A 19,713-nucleotide genomic window follows, 5' to 3' on the forward strand; every position below is an offset into this window, starting at 1 on the left:
ATTTTTAGAAATATTCACAGCTCACCCGAAATGACAAGACCATTAGTGAAATAAGCGATAAGTTAATTGTCATGTAAATTCTAAATGTTACCTAGATATTTTTTTTTATAGATGGAACAACATTACAGTCTATTAAATGTCATGTAAGAGGTGTTGGAAACAGTGCACATCCAGTGCTCAAATATCTAAATGTGTGCTTATATGTGATAATAAACAAAAAGGAGGTTCTATGAAATAAAATCATTGCCTAGGATCCCACAAGTTGGCTCACAGGGAAGCCAGAATTGATTACAGGTTATCTGGTTTCACATTTTGAAATTCAGCCTCTAGATGGGTGTCTTTGTCTCTCTCCCTTCTCTCGCTTTCCCATTTACATCAGAGGCCACTGTTTTGTGGTTCTCTCTTGGCTCAAGATGAGAAAAACAGACATAGATATAGCAGATCCAACTCAGAGCCCGCATACCCAACAGTCAACTAAGAATGCATTTATTTGTGGGCTGTCACACTCCAAACACACCCCCTGAAGCTCTTCCCCTGCCTTATGTTGGTTGACAGAATTGTCATCAAGCTTGAGATAGCGCTTAATGCAGCCTCTGTACATACATCAACCCAGGGGTGGCTCTTCCACTAGCGTGAAGGAGCATCGGCCACTACTTTCTCGCAGTGCGAAAAGCAGAAACATAAAATGGTAATAACTACCATTTTATGTTTCTGCTTCTTGCACTGCGAAAAAGCAGAATAGAATGATTTGGTGGCCGATGGGCGGGGCTGATCTGTGGACAGGGCTGGGCAGGGGAGGAAGTTGTGTGCCCACCCCCGAGAGCACCCTCTAGGGCCGTCCAAACCATTCATGTGCACTCTGCCCTTTCTCCATGCAGGCTGCAATGCAGTCTACATGGAGCAAATGACCTCCCTGTAAGCCCCGGCTGGGCAGCGTCCCCACCAATCTCAACACTGCCATTGGATCATTGTGATTGGCGTAGGGGAGGGAAGCTGTCTACTCTGCAATTTGAATTTTTCCCAGCACATACATTCCCCGACCCATATTCATAGTCACATCCTCGACCAGGTTTGGTCAATCAATTTGAATATCCCTACCCTGATAATCAGCCTATGTCCTTGGTCCGACCATTCCCTTATTTCATTACTTTGACCTCGTGGAGGTTAGTAAAGCCCTGCTCCTCTCCAATACCTGGGCCCGAAATTGGGGACGAGTGGACACATCCCTCCTTTGTTCTTCCCTCTCATTCTCATGTCCTAACCTACATGACCTTTCCCCTCACTCCCAGGCTACCGCAATTAACAACTGGCTCTCTTCAGCCTGCGATCAGCTGGCCCCTCTAAAACGCCTCAAGACTCTCCGCCTCCATGACTCTAATAGATGGTTCACTCCCGAGTTAAAATCTAAAAAACTGGCCCTCAGGCAAGCTGAACCTCATTGGAGGCTCAGGTACTGCCTAACTTTAAAATAGTTGTATCTTACCCTGCTACATGATTATAAAAAATCTATTCTTCAGGCTAAACCGGATTATTTCACCTCAAAAATTCTCCTTTCTGCTAATAAGTCCAAAGACATTTTTTCCATTGTTAACGACCTGTCCACATCTGCAAGAGCCACCCTTAAGCCTTCCCCTTCACAAGCCCTCTGTAATTCTCTCAATGAGTATTTCATTGATAAAATTAGCACAATTAAAGCAAATATCCCTTCTCCTCCACCCAATTTCTCCTGCCCTGACCCCTCACCTAACTCTCACTCTCTTGAACAGTTCCCTCACATATCTAGGGAAAATTTAGTTTCTCTACTCACCAAAGTTAAATCTGGCTCTCCCACTGACAGTTGTCCTGTTCACCTATTGAAAGAGGTCTTCTCCGTCTGTCCTGATCCCCCTCTATTACTTCTTAACAATTCCCTTTCATTGGGGACAGTCCCGGACCTTTTCAAATCTGCTACAATTATTCCCATCTTGAAGAAGGTAGGGGCCGACCCGTCCTCCCCTTGTAACTTTCGCTCTATTTCCTTGTTTCCTTTCCTGGGGAAAATCTCAGAGAGCCATGTTCCAGCTTGCTTCAGTTCCTTTACTGAGAATACGCACTTTCTAGATCCCCATCAAGCGGGCTTCCGTCCCGTCAGCAGGCTGTTCAGTTGGCCAGCTTTTCTGCTGCCGCTTACCCTATCACCTGTGGTGTCCCCCAAGGTTCTTCTCTTTCTCCCCTCCTTTTCAATCTGTATATTTTCCCTCTTATCTTTGCCCTTCAAAAATTGGACGTCACAGTATTTAACTACGCTGATGACCTCCAACTTTTTTTCAATATCTCCTCTTCTCCTTCTTCTGTCTCTAATTTTCAATCTGTTATGACCTTCATCAGCAGCTGTATGAATTCCAACCACCTTAAGCTCAATCCCGACAAGACTGAGCTTGTACTTACTGGTGGTGTCTCCAGTCCCTGGTCCCCCACATTCTGGCCCCTTTCTCTTGGTCCCCCTCCCTCTCCATCAGCCTCTATCAAAAGCCTTGCTATTAGAGTCAGCAGTGACCTCTCCATGCACAACCAAGTAAGTGCGGTGGTCTCATCTTGTTTTCTTCACCTACGCATTATTTGTAAAATTTCCCGTTTTTTTCCCAATGAGGCACTTAAACTAATCTTGCTAGCCATGGTTATATCACGTCTGGATTACGGAAATGCTCTGTACGTTGGAATTCCGGCGTACGAGCTTTGCCGTCTCCGGCTAATCCAGAACCAGGCCGGTTGGTTTACAAACTTCCCAAACACTACCACATCACTCAGCTTCTAAAAGCATTACACTGGTTACCACTCACTGAACGTTCCTTTTTTAAACTCGGTTGTCTGATTTTCAAGGCTTTAGCCGGTGCTGCTCCTGCTTTTGTAGCCGCTAAATTTAAGCCTTATGTTCCCACCCGCGACCTTCGGTCTTCCTCTAAACACCTTTTGTGCATCCCTCGTGGTAGATGGAAGAAACATGGCGGCATGAGTTTCTCCTTCCTGGCCCCCTCTTTTTGGAATTCTCTACCCCTCAGCATAAAGACCACAGCTCTCTACATGGACTTCCGCAGGGCTCTGAAGACCTGGTGTTTTCGTGCAAGCTTTTGCCAAGTAGACAACTTTCCACTCACTCCCGTCCTCAGCGCCAAGAAACCGCTTGATCTACGAGCGCTTTATAAGACTTTTAACTTTAACTTTCTGTTCCTGACAGGAGAGCAGGAGCCGTGCAGGACTTGTACCAAGGAAACGCGGGACAGGTGAGGTTTTTATCTATTTGTAAATTAAACTCCCCCGTCCCTGCGCAACCCCCCTCCCCTCCACCAGTGATTCATGCCGGCCGCAACTGTATCAACCAATATCATTATTTCAATATCAACAGTGACTGAAGAAACAGCAGGGTAAACCCCACCTCTAAAAAACCACACTAGTGCCTACGAGTCACTTGCATTGTCATCTTATCCTCCTGAATTACCTGCAAGTTGGTAATGAGAAGTATATCAAATGAAATGTCCTTCCTCCTATGCACCTGGGACCTGTAATTCCTTATAAAAACTGATCCTCCAATTTTTGTTTCTTCTTTGCATCTTAAATAATGTAAGTTTCACCACTTCAAGAATGATGCTCACAGGCCCAACATCACCCAGATAACAGGCAGAAAGTAAGGGTTCATATCCACCCAATTCCTTTTAGCATTTGTGCCCGATGTAGTGTCTTGCGAGTTAGCAATGATAGAAACCTTTTGGCTCTTGATGGACTCTGTAGAACTTTGATGGAAGTGTTAGAGCGGAAAACAATAAAGGCTGATTTAGAATGTTACACACAGAAGAATTAAGACGTGTTTTACTAAGTTCCATGTGTGGCATAGTCATTGCCGGGTACCTGGGCTGGGGAGGACACTACATCCTCCACTGTTGCTTTGTAGCTCACCCATATAAGTAGCATTTTATGTATACATGCAACTCTTATGGGTATACAGTGAATACGCTTTTATATCATACACTGAAGAGTAATAAAGTTAAGGGGTCCCCACTGAGAAAGAATATATAAATACTTAAAGTGGGATCTCAAGTAATTTAGTCTCTGTCAGTCTGCTTTGCTGGGCCCTGGGGCTTAGTGGGGTAGCAAGCTAAGCTGTAGCATGTGGAACGATGCAGTGTAACATTACATGGCTCGGCTGCTCTACTTCTCTAACCTGGATCCTGATCTTGCACTATGGTGGGGATCTTTGCATTGCCAGCCACATATAAATCCTCAGTCACCCCATGACATTAGCCATCAACTGTCGAAAGGTACTGTGAGCATGTAGGCCAAAATCATGAAGTCTGACTAACTCCATCTTGTTTGGAATCGTTCTACAGGACATGCACATGCCTTAAGATTCAACAAGAAGAAATTATAAATTGTATTTATGGTGGTATGGGCTGAAAAGGGGGTATATCAAAGGTGTTTTGTCTCAGTTTTGGCAACGGCATCTCAGGGTTGGATCCATGGTGTGACAGAAGCATTGCTTCACAAATGTCAATTGTTGAACCAGGAGGAGCAGATCCTTTAATGAAATGCACACTGTGTTTCTTGCCTGAGAACCATATTGCCAGGGAATTTTCCTTTGCTCAGCTTAGAGATGTTATGTCACTCATGCTGCAACTGTTTAGCTTGAGATGTCATTTAGCTGAATAAACCTACACTATCAAAGAATAATTCTGCAATCAAGTTATGAAATGCGCTATGAGAGTATAAACATGCAAACACTTCCAATTTTAATGTCCTTTTCAGACAAAAGTCATCTATGGTTAAGTAGTACCATATGTTATGCCGCTGGTAATAGTAAAAGACCATGGCAAGCAATCTGTTGGGAGCCTATGTGTGTGTTTTACTAATTAGTGACATGTCTACCTGGCATTTCTTGTTTTGGGAGAGCATGCACAACAATGTAGAACAGGGTATGCATTACTTACTGGGTAGAAATGGAGAGACCATCCACTTCTCCCCAACCAAGCATGAGAGAGTAAACCTTTCTGGGTAGCTGCTTGTGTTTCAATGCCCTTTGTTCTGAAGGCCTCTAGGTAAGTGTAGTATCTTCATGTTATGTTTATAGTGTTCTCCTTTACCGTGTAACTAGCTGCTCAGCCAGTGTGAATGTTCTGGGTGGAATGTTGGTGTGATTGACATGAGTGGAATGTTTGGCTGCCTGGTGTGAGTGAGACAATTGGAAGATGGGCTGAGCAGCCAGCAGGCTGCTCCTGGTGGGGCTGTTACGATGGATGTTAAGAACTGAACGAATATCCTAATGACATCTCTCAGCTACGTCTGCTGTGTCAACTCTACGCCTGGAACCAGCTTATTACAGTGGGGTTTTATCCTGGGCTAGCACATATTCATTCTTGAATTTAATGTTCATTTTTTCTTGCAGAAATGAAACCCTAGTCCTTTTTCTAACTTCAACTTGAGCGTAGACAGCATTATTGTTTTCCCATAATTACAATCTACTGCCCTGACCTCTAGCTGGGGTCTAAGCGAATGAGCCTGCTTGTGCTTTTGGGTGTTTGACCACTGAAAGGTGTTAGAACAGATAATCTAACCTCTGGCACTCAGGGTAATATTTAACTGACTGTGCAACTCTAGACAGAGACCCCACTTATGTGAATGAATACTGATCCAGCTCCTCATAGGAACAGTCCATTCCAAACTGCCTGTCGAGGCCCCCTCCAAAAGGGAACATAAGCAAGCCGTTTTTGCCGCATTTGCATTTCCTGGGATTCCTCTTCACTGAGCCACATCTTTGCTGACACTGGACTCTGGGAACTTTGGGAAACACCGAGCCAGAGGCAGAACTTCACCGCCTGCAGGGGCCGGGACTGCGAGACCCAGCGAGCATCGCGCACCCAACAACTGAGCGCAGCTGGTGTCTCTTCCCACTCCCTGCTCCTTGCTCCTATTTACGGCTCGCGCCCCCCGCTTCGCGGGAGCCGCTCGCAATCTGTTTTTGCCGCATTTGCATTTCCTGGGATTCCTCTTCATGGAGCCACATCTTTGCCGACACTGGACTCTGGGAACTTTGGGAAACACCGAGCCAGAGGCAGAACTTCACCGCCTGCAGGGGCCGGGACTGCGAGACCCAGCGAGCATCGCGCATCCAACAACTGAGCACAGCTGGTGTCTCTTCCCGCCCCCCGCCCTCCTTACTTAAGCACGCCTTCCTCCCGCGGGACGCGCGCGGGTCGGAGCACGGGGCGAAGCCCGGGCCAAGGGCGGGCCCGTTGTAGCCCGACTGAGACTGGACCGGGCCCCCTCCCTAACCCTTACCCTCGGCTGAGTGGCTGCATGTATGTACTTTTCATATTATACATCTGGATAGAGTCACTCGTTGTATAGCCTAGTGACCTCTTTTGGTAAATAATGTCCACCCGTGGGAGCAGAAGTAAAACAGCGGCGGGGGGGATCCTATCAACGGGTACCTTGGACAACTTTATCATAAGGGCTAATACCTTCATAGATCAAGGGATTACACTAATGGAGCGCAGGGTGTCCCAAGACCTTGTCTTGGCAAAAAAAAGATCTTCTTTGGGCCAACTTGCAATGGCTAAAACCCCCGATCAATCTAGGGCTGTGGGTCTCATAGATATCCAGGCAGATGTTCATGTTAATAGATGTAGTCTCCCCAACACAGTAGACCTTTCAGTGTCTCACCTATCATGTGACACTCAAATAAGCACTGACTTGGAAAAATCGCCAGATTTAGTCACCAGTATCACACAGGAAGATCAGAGCGCCACTATACTGAGGGGTAGGAGGGAGGGTGCTATCCCCAAAGTACGGAAGACAAAAAAAGCGAGGGTAAGGGGACGAAATCAGAAAAAGACAAATAGGGCCCCCGTACAAAAACCGCATATAGATCAGGACCCACATGAAAACGACGCTATTTTAGAGGCTGGGAGTATAGGGATCATAGAAGGTTCAACCAGCCTGGTTAGGGAAAGTGTAAGTGGGGAGGCGGCCGACACCCAACTTTTAACAAAGATAGAAGAGCTTATTAAATCTCATCTCTCTCCTATCGAGGAAAAATTATCCCACATTGGGAAACAACTAGCTGATCTCTGCACCATGCCTAAAGACCAAAGACCACCGGGGGTCCAAAAAGTAGGGGGTACCAAACCAAATAGTAACAAACCCACAGTACAAGCTCCCAAAAATCCTCCACCACCCGTGGTGAATACCAACCTCAAACCAGTCGCAGTCGCTGTGAAGTCAGTTGAAAAGATTGATAAAATCAGCACGTCTGCTAACCCACCTGGCGAGGGGGCCACACCACCAAGGGTACACACCATGCAATCAAAGGGAAATAAAAATGGCGGAGAGCCGGCAAGAGGTAGAGTGGTAAACCTCCCCCCAGAGGCCACACCTTATGTGGTGGTAATGACGGGGGTCCCGGAACTGGAGGCTCCCGGGGAGGAAGCTAATTGGTCGCTACTCAACAAAGTTCGACATTGGCTTAACCTAAACCGGCCTTTACCCCGCATCGTCCAAGCAAGATTCTGACTGTGCGGACGGTGTCATGGTTGGGTCATCAGAGGAAAACTGTGCAGGGTGACTGTGTGCTGATTAACTTTGCGGACCCTTATACTGCCGCCCATGTTTGTTCATGGGACACCCAAGACAGGCTCGAGGGCATAGCTACCAAGGCGACTTTCTTTTTTTTACCCCCCCTAGGAGTGGCCTCACGAGGGACCATGTTGATAGAAATTGGTATAGAGCAGGCCATCGAGTCCGGGGTCAGGAATGGGGCCCATGGGGGGAGCAACCAACCACAGAGCAAGTTCCTAGGGACAATTGGGGTGGCTTTCCGATCATAAACAGATTTAGCTGTCTGGATATGGTCGATTGACATCCAAAATCATCAAGTCTTTTAAACAAGGGGAAAGTGGATCTTATAGCGGCTAATAATCCTGATAATGGGAAAGTGGTTTCTATATCTGCCAGCAATTCTGATAGCAGCGGGATCATACCACCACACAAGCAAAGGTCTTGGGGGGTAATGATGACAGTAGCCTACCCCCGAATATAGCTAGTTCCGTAGAAGCTATTGGTGAGCCTATTTCCTGTCTGCAGGGTGGGAATAATGGGGTTACCCCTGACCGGCTCGATACCGGCCACAGAGTTATCCATCTTTTATCTTGGAATGTGGCTGGGTTAAAAAATAAAATGATCCTACCAGAATGGAATGCGTTCATCGAGAAGTTCGATGTATGCATGTTCCAAGAAACCTGGAGCTTGCTCCCAGTGCACAAATCCGGCTAGGCAACCTTTTTCCTTCCAGCAATAAGTTGCGGGAAGGGCAGACCGGTGGGAGGCCTTCATGTGTGGGTAAAAATTGGACTGAATTGGGATGTCACGACCCATGAATCCGCGAGTAGAGATATTCTACACCTTTCATTTGCAGGGCACATTAAGGGGACTAGGATAGATCTATTTAATATCTATTCTAGAGGTACTCCGGGGGATTTGACCTCATGCACATTGGCGACCTTAGAACAGCTATTAGCCAAATGCCCCCCAACATCCAAAATTATAGTGGGTGGGGATTTTAACTGTACATTTGAACCCCTCAGTAGGGATGATCCCCTAGGCAGAGAGGAGGAGGATTCTAGATGGTCTATTCCAGCCTTGTCATTAGCCCCAATTAGAAAATGGTCAGCAAGGGCAATTCAGATCAACGCCCTGACCATGGAATTTAATTTAAGAGCGCTAAATGGCCGGACAATCTCTGATCGTGCCGGAGCGATGACCTTTAATAGGCTTAATGGTCCATCAAGAATAGATTACATGGGAGGAGGAGCTTTGCGCGCATCCGTGATGGCCGCGTGAGCACAGGGCTCCCGAGGACCCTCGCCGCCTCCCGCATTTATCCTGGATAATATCCTGATTTGATGGAAGGTCATTGAAGACGCTACCCGGCTGATGTACTAGCAAGTTTCTGGGTCGGGATCGGACGCAGGGTCACCGAGATATGCCGTCCTGAAGTTTGTATTTACAACAAGGGGTGGTGAGGGACAGAGTCTCTGAAGTTTGTGGCCTTCTCCATGGAATCGCCGGGACCTTGAGTTGTGGCTTTACCCAGGTCGTAATTCAACAACAACGGCTGGCGGGGATCAGTTCACAGCCTCACTTCACTTTCGGTTTCGTTTCTCCTGCACATCGTCTTCTATCTGCGGGGTGACGGCTGGCCGGGCTGGTTCCTATGCCAGTTCATTGGGCTTAGAGCTAGCGACGGGGTGGCTGTGAACTCAAATTGATTCAACTTTGCCTCTGGTATTCCTGTGGGTGAATTCTACGGAGCCATTTGGACCAGATCCCAAGCCTCCCTTCGGGGCACCCGGCTCGCCATGACGGGCAAGCCCGAGGGTGACAAACGGAAAGTCAAGACCGTCTTCCCTGGAGGCTCCACCCAGACGAATGTCATGGATCGTTACACACTTTCTAAAGGATCCCCCGGTGGCACACCTAGGACACGGGAGGAGACTGTTAACGATCCCACTGTATCGGCGGACTTAACGCTACAAGACGTGATGGGCGCCATTGCTGGTATCAAGTCCTCTATTGGCCAACAATATGAACCCCTGGCTCTGAAGCTGGACACGGTGGCCATTGATGTCTACCTCATTCCAACTGATTTGGCCAAGACAAACGAGAGGGTGAAGTCCCTTGACCTAAAGACATGTAGCCTTACAACGGATGTTGTCCGACTTGCAAACAGAAGTGCGCAATCTTAGAACTGCTAATGACTTCTTTACTCGTCGCTTGGAGGATTTTGAAGGCCGTGCACGGCGCAACAACGTGCGTATTATTGGTGTTCCGGAAGACTCTAGTTCACTCTCCACTGATCTTCGTGTGGAGGACCTTATCCTCAATCATCTTGCACCCAAGGGCCTGAGCAAATTCTTTGCCATTGAACGTGCACACAGGGTGCCGGGGGGACAGGCGAAGCCCGGCTTCCCCCCCCGTCCGATTATTGCACGGATCTTCAACTTTAGAGATCGCGACGCCATCTTGCAGGCGGCACGGACAGGCGGTCCTACGCAGTTCGAGAACGCTGCTGTGCACTTTTACCCGGATTTTTCCCAGTCGGTCCAGAAGCAACAAATGAGATTTCAAGGGGTGAAAAAACGGCTTAGGGACATGGAGTTAAAATACGCAATGCTGTTCCCGGCCCGACTGCGTGTTGAACACGACAATCGAACATTCTTCTTTGTCAGGCCTGAGGAAGCGAGTGATTGGTTGGACACTTTACCGGCTCGCCATGCTGATCAGGACCATACTGGTGGCGCTGAGGGGGGTCTAATGGACCAAGAATAACTATGGCGTCTGTGTCCGGAACATTATTCACCGTTAACAGCTGAGGCTCACTGACTTCTTTGATCGTTCCCTTCGTATCCTGGGGGGTAGCGGGGATGGCGGGACCCTTTCCTCCTCTGGGGTTTCTTTGTGTAGATTAGTTGTTTGTTTTTAATTGTTAGGGCAACAGGCACACTGCAAATTGGGGTGGCTTCTGAGTCTGTGCATGGGTGCAGGGTGGGGGGAAGTTGTGCTGGGAACGTTGGGGGGAGGGAGGGCACTGTTTTGGGATTGTTCATTTTTTCTTTTTTCAAGGCAAAGAACTTTCATTATTTCTGCAATTGGTGTGATGCTCGCTTTGGGACGGGAGTTCGTTGGAGATCTGGATGGGGGATAGGGGGTTGAGGGTATTGTGCTGGAATGTGAATGGGTTGGGTGATCGGATAAAGAGAGGGGTGGTTATGCAGCTTTTGCGGCGCCTCTCGCCCGACGTTGTTCTGCTGCAAGAGACGCACTTAATTGGGAATGCCTGTCACGCTCTTAATAGACGGGGTTATCGTCTTGCTGCCCATTCTGGGTTTACATCTAGTTCTAGAGGGGTGGGTATATTGCTTAGGACTTCCCTCCCCTTAGAGGTTGATGATGTAGTCCTTGATGCCAGGGGTCGATATGTTGCTCTTGTTGGGAGGTGGGAGGGAAAGACGGTTTTGTTAGTGTCAGTGTATGTTCCTCCTTGTCTACAATCCACGACCTTTGCTGACCTGGGGCGGATGGTTTTGGATCTCCCGGAGGGTGTTTTGATATTGGGTGGTGATTTTAACTCCGTAATTTCTGGAGAAGTGGATCGCTATCCGCCCAGAGACCTTCCTGCTGCGCAATCCTGGTTGGGTGACTTTCTGGAAACATTGGGGCTTGTAGATTGTTGGAGGCTAATGCATCCAGAGCAGACTCAGTTTACCTTCCATTCGGGAGTACATGGTAGTCTTTCTAGACTGGATTATGTCCTGATACCGGCTGCCCTGTCCACTTCGATTGGAGAGATTAAACACCTGGCCCAGGGTATATCAGATCATTCCCCTATCTGGTTTCATTTTACTCTTAACACGGGCGCTGAAGGGAGGATAGCCCCGATTAACCCCTGGTATCTTCTTAACCCCAAAACTCGCACTGAACTGATTAAATCATTTGATTTGTATTTTGCTGAAAATGTGGGTTCTGTGTCCTCGCCTGTTTCACTCTGGGAAGCCTTCAAGACTGTTATCAGGGGACAGGCATTGTCTTTGATTGGGTGTGCCAAGAAATGTAAATATGAGGCAATTGTTCATCTCGAGACTGAAATTACAGAACTGGAGCGAGACGTGACTCGAGATGCATTGCATATTCTCCACCTTAAACAATTGGAATATAAAATGTTGGTTACTGATGCGGCCAAGCTGATGAGTAGGGAACAGCAGGGACGGTTATATGACGTGGGCGATAAAGCAGGGAAATTGATTGACTGGCTGGACAAACGGGAGAGAGCGAGTCGTGTGGTTCCGGTGATTGAGAAATTGGATGGTATGCATGTAACGGACCCTTTTGAAATTGTTGAATGCTTTCTGACTATTTCCGAGAGGTGTATATCTCGGTGTCCGGCAGGCCCGAGGAGGATTCTCAGTTGTTGCTTAGAGATATAGCGCTGCCATGCTTGTCAGAGTCAGATCGGGATAGTTTAGATGCCGCACCCTCGGTGGATGAGGTAGCTCTCGCGCTGCGCTCCATTCGTTCCGACAAGGCTCTAGGTCCCAAAGGCCTTCCTATAGAATTATATAAACTACGCCCTGATACTCTGGCTCCCTATCTCCGAGATATGTTTTTGGCTGCGCTACAAAATGGCTCCCTCCCTAGGGATCAGCGTCTTGCGACCATTGTGGTGATCCACAAGGAGGGCAAGCCACGGGATCGCTGTTCGTCTTATAGACCCATTTCGCTCTTAAATGCGGAGCCTAAGATCCTCGCCAAGCTGCTTGCTGGTCGTCTGATTGCGGTGATCAGTGACCTGATCCATCCGGATCAGTCGGGTTTTATCCCTCATCGTAACACGGCATTAAATTTGCGCCATTTGCATGGTGTTCTTGCGAGGGCCCCGACGTTGCGTGAACCGGCCATCTTGGCGTCCTTAGACGCCACGATGGCCTTTGACACAATCGAATGGTCGTATCTCTGGGCCGTACTCGCCAAGTTTGGATTTGGCACTGGCTTTATTGAATGGGTCAAACTCCTGTATGAAACGCCGCTGGCGCAGGTGGTGGTCAATGGTCGTGTTTCTATGCCTTTTGCTCTCGGGAGGGGCACGCGGCAGGGTTGTCTGCTATCCCCACTTCTGTTTGCTCTTGCGTTGGAGCCACTCACTGCTTGGCTACGGTGGGAGCCTTCGATGAAGGGCATACGTTGGACTCCGGAGTTCGAAGATCGTATTTCCTTATATGTGGATGATATTCTATTGTACCTCACATCTCCCCGAAAATCGCTTAACGTATTGATTGACGTGCTTAACTCCTTTGGGAAGAACTCGGGCCTTATTATCAATTGGTCAAAATCTAATATCTACGTGCTCGCGGGTGCGGTCCCTCGTTTACCACGGGGCTGTCCCATCCAGTTGTCGCAGTCTGGTTTTAAATACCTGGGGGTGTTTATTTCCCTGGATCCGGCGGTTCGCTACCAACGAAATTTGCTCCCTCCACTCCATAGGTTGCGCTCGGACGTAGCGCGCTGGCGCAAATTACCGTTGTCTCCCCTAGGGCGTGCAGCTCTCTTTAAAATGAAGTCCTTACCTCGGTTTCTCTACGCACTTCAGAATATTTTGATGTAATCCCGTCGAAATATTTTCGGGAGATAGAATCGCTGCAGAGGCAATTGCTATGGGACGGACGTTCATGCATCCCTCTTTCCAAATTAACACTTCCCTGGTATGATGGCGGCATAGCACTTCCGGATATTCGTAGGTATTATTGGGCCTCCCAACTTGCGGCCATCAATCACGGGATGTATGGTCCGGCATTTAATCCGGCTTTTGAAATGGATAAGTGGCTGCTCCCGGGTGGTGACTACTACAGCGCGCTTTACTCGAGATCCTCCCGCTCACAACTCTCGGGACCTACCGCTATAGCCGTGCGGGTCTGGCATAGCGCGACGGCGGCTATGGGCTGGAGTGATAAACTAACTGGCGCAACTCCGCTTTATGCCTCTTCAAAATTGGGTTCCTATGGAAGACGAAGGGATTTGATAAATGGGACACGATCGGTATCAGTAAAGTGCGTGATCTCTGGGTTAAAGGAGGGGTGAAGTCCTTTTCGGATCTGCAAGCGGAATATCAGCTGAGTGATAGGGAAAAATTTCGTTATATCCAGGTACGCCATGCTTTGAATTCTGTGTTTCCCGTGGGTAGTGATATGTCCCGGAATCCTCCCCCCTCGAAGATCGTATATTGGACGGTCATGTGCCAGACAGTACTATCTCCTTGTTTTATAAAAAAATGATTAATGACCGATCGAGTTTGCTCGCTCGCCTTCGTGAAGCCTGGATTGCCGATGGCATTGCACTAGATGATGAGGACTGGCAGTCTGCGATCTCCTCCCCCATGGAGGTTGCGATTCCGGCCCGTCTATGTCTGGTCCAGCTCAAGATCCTCCACAGAATCTATGTCACCGGCCCCCGTATGATCCATATGGGCTATTCCACGGATGGCTTGTGTAGGCGTGGTTGTGGTCTCCTTGGCACCTATCTCCATATCATATGGGAATGCCCTGAGGTGGTGCGATTTTGGAACCGTATACATGATGTGATGAGTGCAGTAACGGGTGTTGTGATGGGGCCAGAAGCCCGGCAATGTTTGTTGAATGTATGGGGTCCGAATGATTATGACGTGTCGCAGCTGCGGTGGGTGACTCTTGCCAATATGGTTGCCAAACGGGATATTGCACAGTTGTGGGGGTCCCCTAGGCCGCCTACAGTGACTGCTTGGAAAGAGAGCATGGACTAGTGCATGATCAGAGAGAAGACGGTATATATAGCTAGAGGCAGCCCCAGAAAATGGGGAAAGATTTGGAACCAGTGGAACTCGTACCGGGCAGATATCTGTACGCCCCCACTCACAGAAATTCCTAGTCCTTCTCAATCGCCCTGACCCACATTCCTTCTCAGCTGTGGTATATTGTGTTGGTTATATGCAATTTTGCCTCTGACCCCCCCCCCCATGTCTACAAACAAAGACTTTTCTCTCCTGTTGTTATGTATCTCCCGTCCTTCTTGAGCACAGACCTAATGGATGTACCACTGCTGTACTGCCTTGAATGTATGTCGATTTGTTTTTGTTTTTCTTTGTCTTATATAATAAAACGTTATTAAAAAAAAAATACAATCACTTCGCTACTACCTCATAAATTAGAAATAAAAATGAATAATATGTCAAAAAAAAAAAAAAAAAAAGAAGAATAGATTACATCTTATTGGATCTCACATTGTGGCGCGATCTAATAGACATGGAGGTAGTACCTTCGCAGGATAGCGACCACAATCCTTTATGTATGAAGCTAAGGTGGGGTAAACACAAGGAAAGTGGGATTAAAGTCCCCTTGAGGACAACCAATGAGGTCATCCCCTACAATGGCAATCGCAGGCTGAAATGGGATAAGATTCAATTCCAGGAAGGGAAGCTTGAGAGGATTAGGGCGCACGTAGCAGATCTGACTGTAAAGCTGGAAGATCTCGAACTGGAAAATGGTAGTGCCCAGGGGCCGTCCTTCTCCTTGGCTTATAAAAAAGCAATAAAGGAAGTTGGACAATACTTCTCAATCCAGGGTAAAAGGGGTAGAGTGAATAGTAAACTGGCCAAACCCAGTAACCCGTGGTATTCGGACCAGTGCAAGGTAAAAAGGAAAGAGTTGACAGTTGCCCTGCTTAAAAAGAATCCCTCACTAGTTAGAGCGGAGAGGAAGGATTATGCGAGGGTATTAGTGTTGGCCAAACGTGAGTGGGAGGAAAAACATTGGCAGGATCTTAAATCCGCAGCCAATAAGAAGAATGCCACTCTGTTCTGGGAATTGATCAACAAGGCTAGGCAGCAAACCACGCCACCTATCGCCAACCACATAACAGAACAACAATGGTATTCCCACTTCTCTGCACTGTATGGCGGGATAGAAGTGTTATCTCCATCTCCCCCAGACCCCGATATTAGGGCCCAATCTCCACTGGTGCTTGAGGAACCATTTCAGCCCTCTGAGGTATTACTGGCCATTAGGCATCTGACCCCGAGGAAGGCAGCTGGCCCTGATGGGATACCAGGGGATCTACTTTTGGAGGAACCTGTAGCCTGGGCCAGCCTCATTGCATTAATAATGAATTTGATCTCCAAGGGCCACCCCGTGCCAGACTCTTGGAAGGGAGCAGAGGTGGTAACAGTGTATAAAAAGGGCACTAGAGATGACCCTGCCAATTACAGACCGATCAGTCTGATAGACGTGATCCAGAAGGTGGTTGGCAGGGTCATCATCTCCAGGGTGGGTGTATGGATGGAGGAGGAGCATGTCCTTTCTCATTTCCAAGCAGGGTTTCGACAGAAGGTGGGCACGATGGACCAGGTCTTTCGTTTTTTTGCGATCTATTGGAAGGCTGTGACCATTAATAAGGGTAGTCTTTACCTGGCATTCATAGATCTCAAAACGGCGTTCGATCTGGTCCCTCGTGCAAGATTGTGGGATATCCTGGAGAAGATGGGTTTCCCAGGGCCACTTTTTGGATTCATTGTGAAGCTCCACGAGGGGAATTACGCGAGGATTAGATGGGGCACCCAGGGACACCTGACAGAGAGGGTGCCCGTGAGGAGTGGAGTCCGCCAGGGATGTGTTATGGCGCCGACCTTGTTCTCCCTCTTTGTGAATGGTGTGGTGGACCACCTGAGGGAGGAAGCGGCCGATGCGCCATCCCTGGCGGGGGAAAAAACACCTACCCTACTCTTCGCGGATTACACCATCTTGATCTCCAAATCCCCCATAGGCCTTCAAAAGCTCTCGGACCGTTTTAGTGTGTTTTGCACTGACAGAGGCCTCACCATTAACACCTCTGAAACAAAACTTATGGCCATCTCACCCTCCAAGAGATTTAGGAATAATGTTCTGCTTAACGGTGACCCCTTGGAGATGGTAGACTCCTTCGACTACCTGGTTGTTAGGGTAAATAGTCGGATGAGTTGGAAGGATCACATGGCCAAAATGTTATTAAATCACAAAAGAGTTTCAGGGGTGGTTTTGAGGGAACAGCGGGAGTCGATGAGTAAACCCGTGGCACCGACTCTCGCTATCTATGAAGGCCAAGTATTACCGGCTGCCCTATATGGATCCGAGCTGTGGGGGTTCGAGAACACAACGGATTTAGTTATATCCGAAAATAAGTTTATGAGAAATTTGGTGGCCTTCCCAGCTTCTACCCCGCTGATCCCACTGTGGCTAGATTTGGGTAGGCGACCCCTCAAAGATATAGTGCGCTTGCGCCCACTACTTTTTTGGGTGCAACTAAGAAGGACCCGGGAGCTCCATAACTATGCAGCAGTTCTAGATGAACTTATTCTGCTTAATACGGGCAACAATATTAAGTGGCTGTGTAATCTGAGGCAGTGGTTGTGCAACTGGGCTTGAGTGAATCATGGATAAGCCAAACACCGCCTCCCAAGTCAGTGATTAAGAAGCTCTATTGGGACTGGGTCCAGGAGGAGGCAATATGCAGAGGTGTAGGGGGTCCCCTCTCTGAGCGGTTTCTCGAGTTCAAATGGACAAGGAAATTTGAACCCTTTCTAGACTTCATAGGGAAACCTTTGGATAGATCCCTTTATTTAAAACTTAGGCTCGGGATCCTCCCGGTGAACGATTTCACCTTCGGGTGGAATAAGCTTGGTGGTCTATCGAAAGCCTGCCCTGGCTGTGCAGCCCCTAACGAGTCTGTGGTGCATTTTTTCTTCGCCTGCCCGGCATATAGGGTTGCCAGGAAGATATGGTTAAAACCATTATGTAAGGGGTTGGGCCTCAGATGTCATAAAATGGCCCTACGGGTCCTCTGCACCGACACATCTTCCACTGCCATGGTGTGTGGGGTAGCTAAATACCTGGGTAGCGCATGGCAGATACGTATGAGGAGGGTTAAGCCCACCCCCCACACAACTTAATTGCCAGATGGGCCCCCGGCAGGACGTTTTTATGGACTTCTTGTAACTGTTTTTAATGTATATTTTACTGATTTTAGATCTGGGTAGTATGTAATGATGTATGTATCCAAGGATTGTTGGGTTCTTGTTTCTTATTTTTTTGTACTGTATAAATTGCATACTTTTATGATGACATTTTTTATCGAATAAAGTATATCTACTACATAAGCAACTCCAGACAAGTTTCATCCATATTAGGCTTTGTCAGTGAGGTGTAGCTGACCCTGTTACAGAGAAAGCAAGGGATGCAGGTCTCTGCATATGCCTTCATAGGGCAATATAGAAAACAGAAAAGAGGTGATGGAAGATATGCTGGCAAGGAGTTTAACCAGTGGCAATCCTTATCTGTAGCAATCCGTCATTTTTCGACCACTGTAACACTAGACAGAGGCTCACGTATTCAACCTGAGAATAGACACATAACAATATTCCCTTTCGGTGAGTTTTTATGTTGATTATCACAACTTAGTTGCACATTAACTAGTTAAACCTTTTGTTGTAAAGCTCGTAATATTTGTAACAGTTGAAGTGTGCTTCGGAGAATATGTTTATGTATGCTTCCTTACAGTTTATGATTTAAAACGTATTATTTTTTATATACTAGTCAGAGGACAATTTTGGGTAGTATCATAACATGCGAAAGATCATGTTTTCGAAACATTTAGCTGTCTTATTAAAATGAACATATGCTATTGAAGGCATACGTTGGGGATGACCATATTATCCCACCAACTTGTGGATAACTTACAATCCAGCCTCCTCCATCGGTGTCCATGTCGCAGAGCACAGTCAGAGGTTTCCCATCCTTGGGGTAGATGGTGTACCAGCCACTGAGAATGGTCCCACTCTGCAGCAGTTCCTTGCAGTTTCTTGCACCTGCATCATGGGTTAGCAAGGAAACGATAAGATCAAACTATCATATAGGCAAGACAGGTATAAGCTATGGGGGACTTGCTGCCAATCAAAAAGCATGGAAAATAACAATTTTTCTATCCGAAAGAATGTTAGAAAGAGTAAAATATTGTTTATAGAGAGAAGCAACGAATTATCAGTCAACTCAAATTACACCAGTCACTGCAGTCACTGAAAGTGTTTTCAGTCAGAAGGAAGACAGTGCTTCTGTACCTACTATATTGACAAAGGGCTGAGTCTATGGCCCCACCTAAAGCCATTGTTTTAATTGCAAGGCCTTTAATTCAAATATCAAACACACATCTACAAGTACGTAAAAAACATGCTTCTTAAACCTTGAAAATATGTAATAAGATCTTCTTTATAAAACACAATGCATGAATGGTAATAATAACTGGAGGTAATATCATCAAAATGAATGGTGCTCAATATACTGATCTCAGATAGATGAAAGGCTGAGCGGACTTTGCTGTGATTCATGCTTCTGAATTGCTAGTCTGGAGTGTTTAAGTAGCTGATGAAGTGTAAATGTTCTCACCAGTGCTTCCCTTCATGAAATGTGAAAACTGCTTCTTCAGCAGGAATAAAGGATTTAGACATTTCACAGGGAGATGTGATTGTGAGGTATGTGAACTATATCAGCTCAGGAAAGACAGCTAGTGAGAGTCCAGGGACTTGATTACCATGAAAGGGACCAAGGTAGGCCTTCCCATTGATAGTTACATATAAAGTGAAACCTGAGGAAGAGAGCCTGTGCAGTTAGTGGCACCAGCTCACTGGGAGGGGGAGCTGGTCCCAGATCAAGTTTGATGTAGTTTAGAAGGCGGTGACAGCTCATTTCCTTAAACACACCCCTGGCTTGCACACAAACTCCGTTTAGGTGCAGCAACATTATGGCATGTTGGCTTTGCCTCAGTGGAAAAGTTTACAGTAAGGAAAATAGAATGTGCAGTAAAAGTGGGAAGGCCTGCCCCTGGAAAAGTTTCACTCTCTGTACCTGCAGAAGTGCAGATGAGAACTGGACATGTATTTGAAACCTGTGTGGAGATCTGAAGGGATTGACTTGCTCCCACTTGTACCCAGTATTAATATTTGGACTCCAAGGGACAGTTGAATGGCCTCCTATGTGGCTACAGGGACAGAACAGATTGTAAGCAGCTTTTTCCTGAAGTTCAGAGCTGTCTAGCAGCAACTGGAACTGAAATTGACCCTGCTGGTGGCTTCTGCTGTTG

At 47.3% G+C, this 19,713-nt stretch overlaps 1 protein-coding gene across 2 annotated transcripts in view; it reads right to left on the bottom strand.

Moving 5' to 3' along the window:
* Window positions 1-19,713, bottom strand: part of LOC144754337 (ficolin-2-like) — a 308,191-nt gene that overhangs the window by 194,119 nt on the left and 94,359 nt on the right. For both annotated transcript variants that reach the window (XM_078642027.1, XM_078642026.1), the window contains one exon: window positions 18,318-18,445. In XM_078642027.1, the coding sequence (XP_078498153.1) occupies window positions 18,318-18,445 (128 nt within the window). The remainder of the gene's footprint in view (window positions 1-18,317; window positions 18,446-19,713) is intronic.

The sequence above is a fragment of the Lissotriton helveticus genome, chromosome 5_1 (assembly GCF_964261635.1).
Source record: "Lissotriton helveticus chromosome 5_1, aLisHel1.1, whole genome shotgun sequence".
NCBI lineage: Eukaryota > Metazoa > Chordata > Amphibia > Caudata > Salamandridae > Lissotriton > Lissotriton helveticus.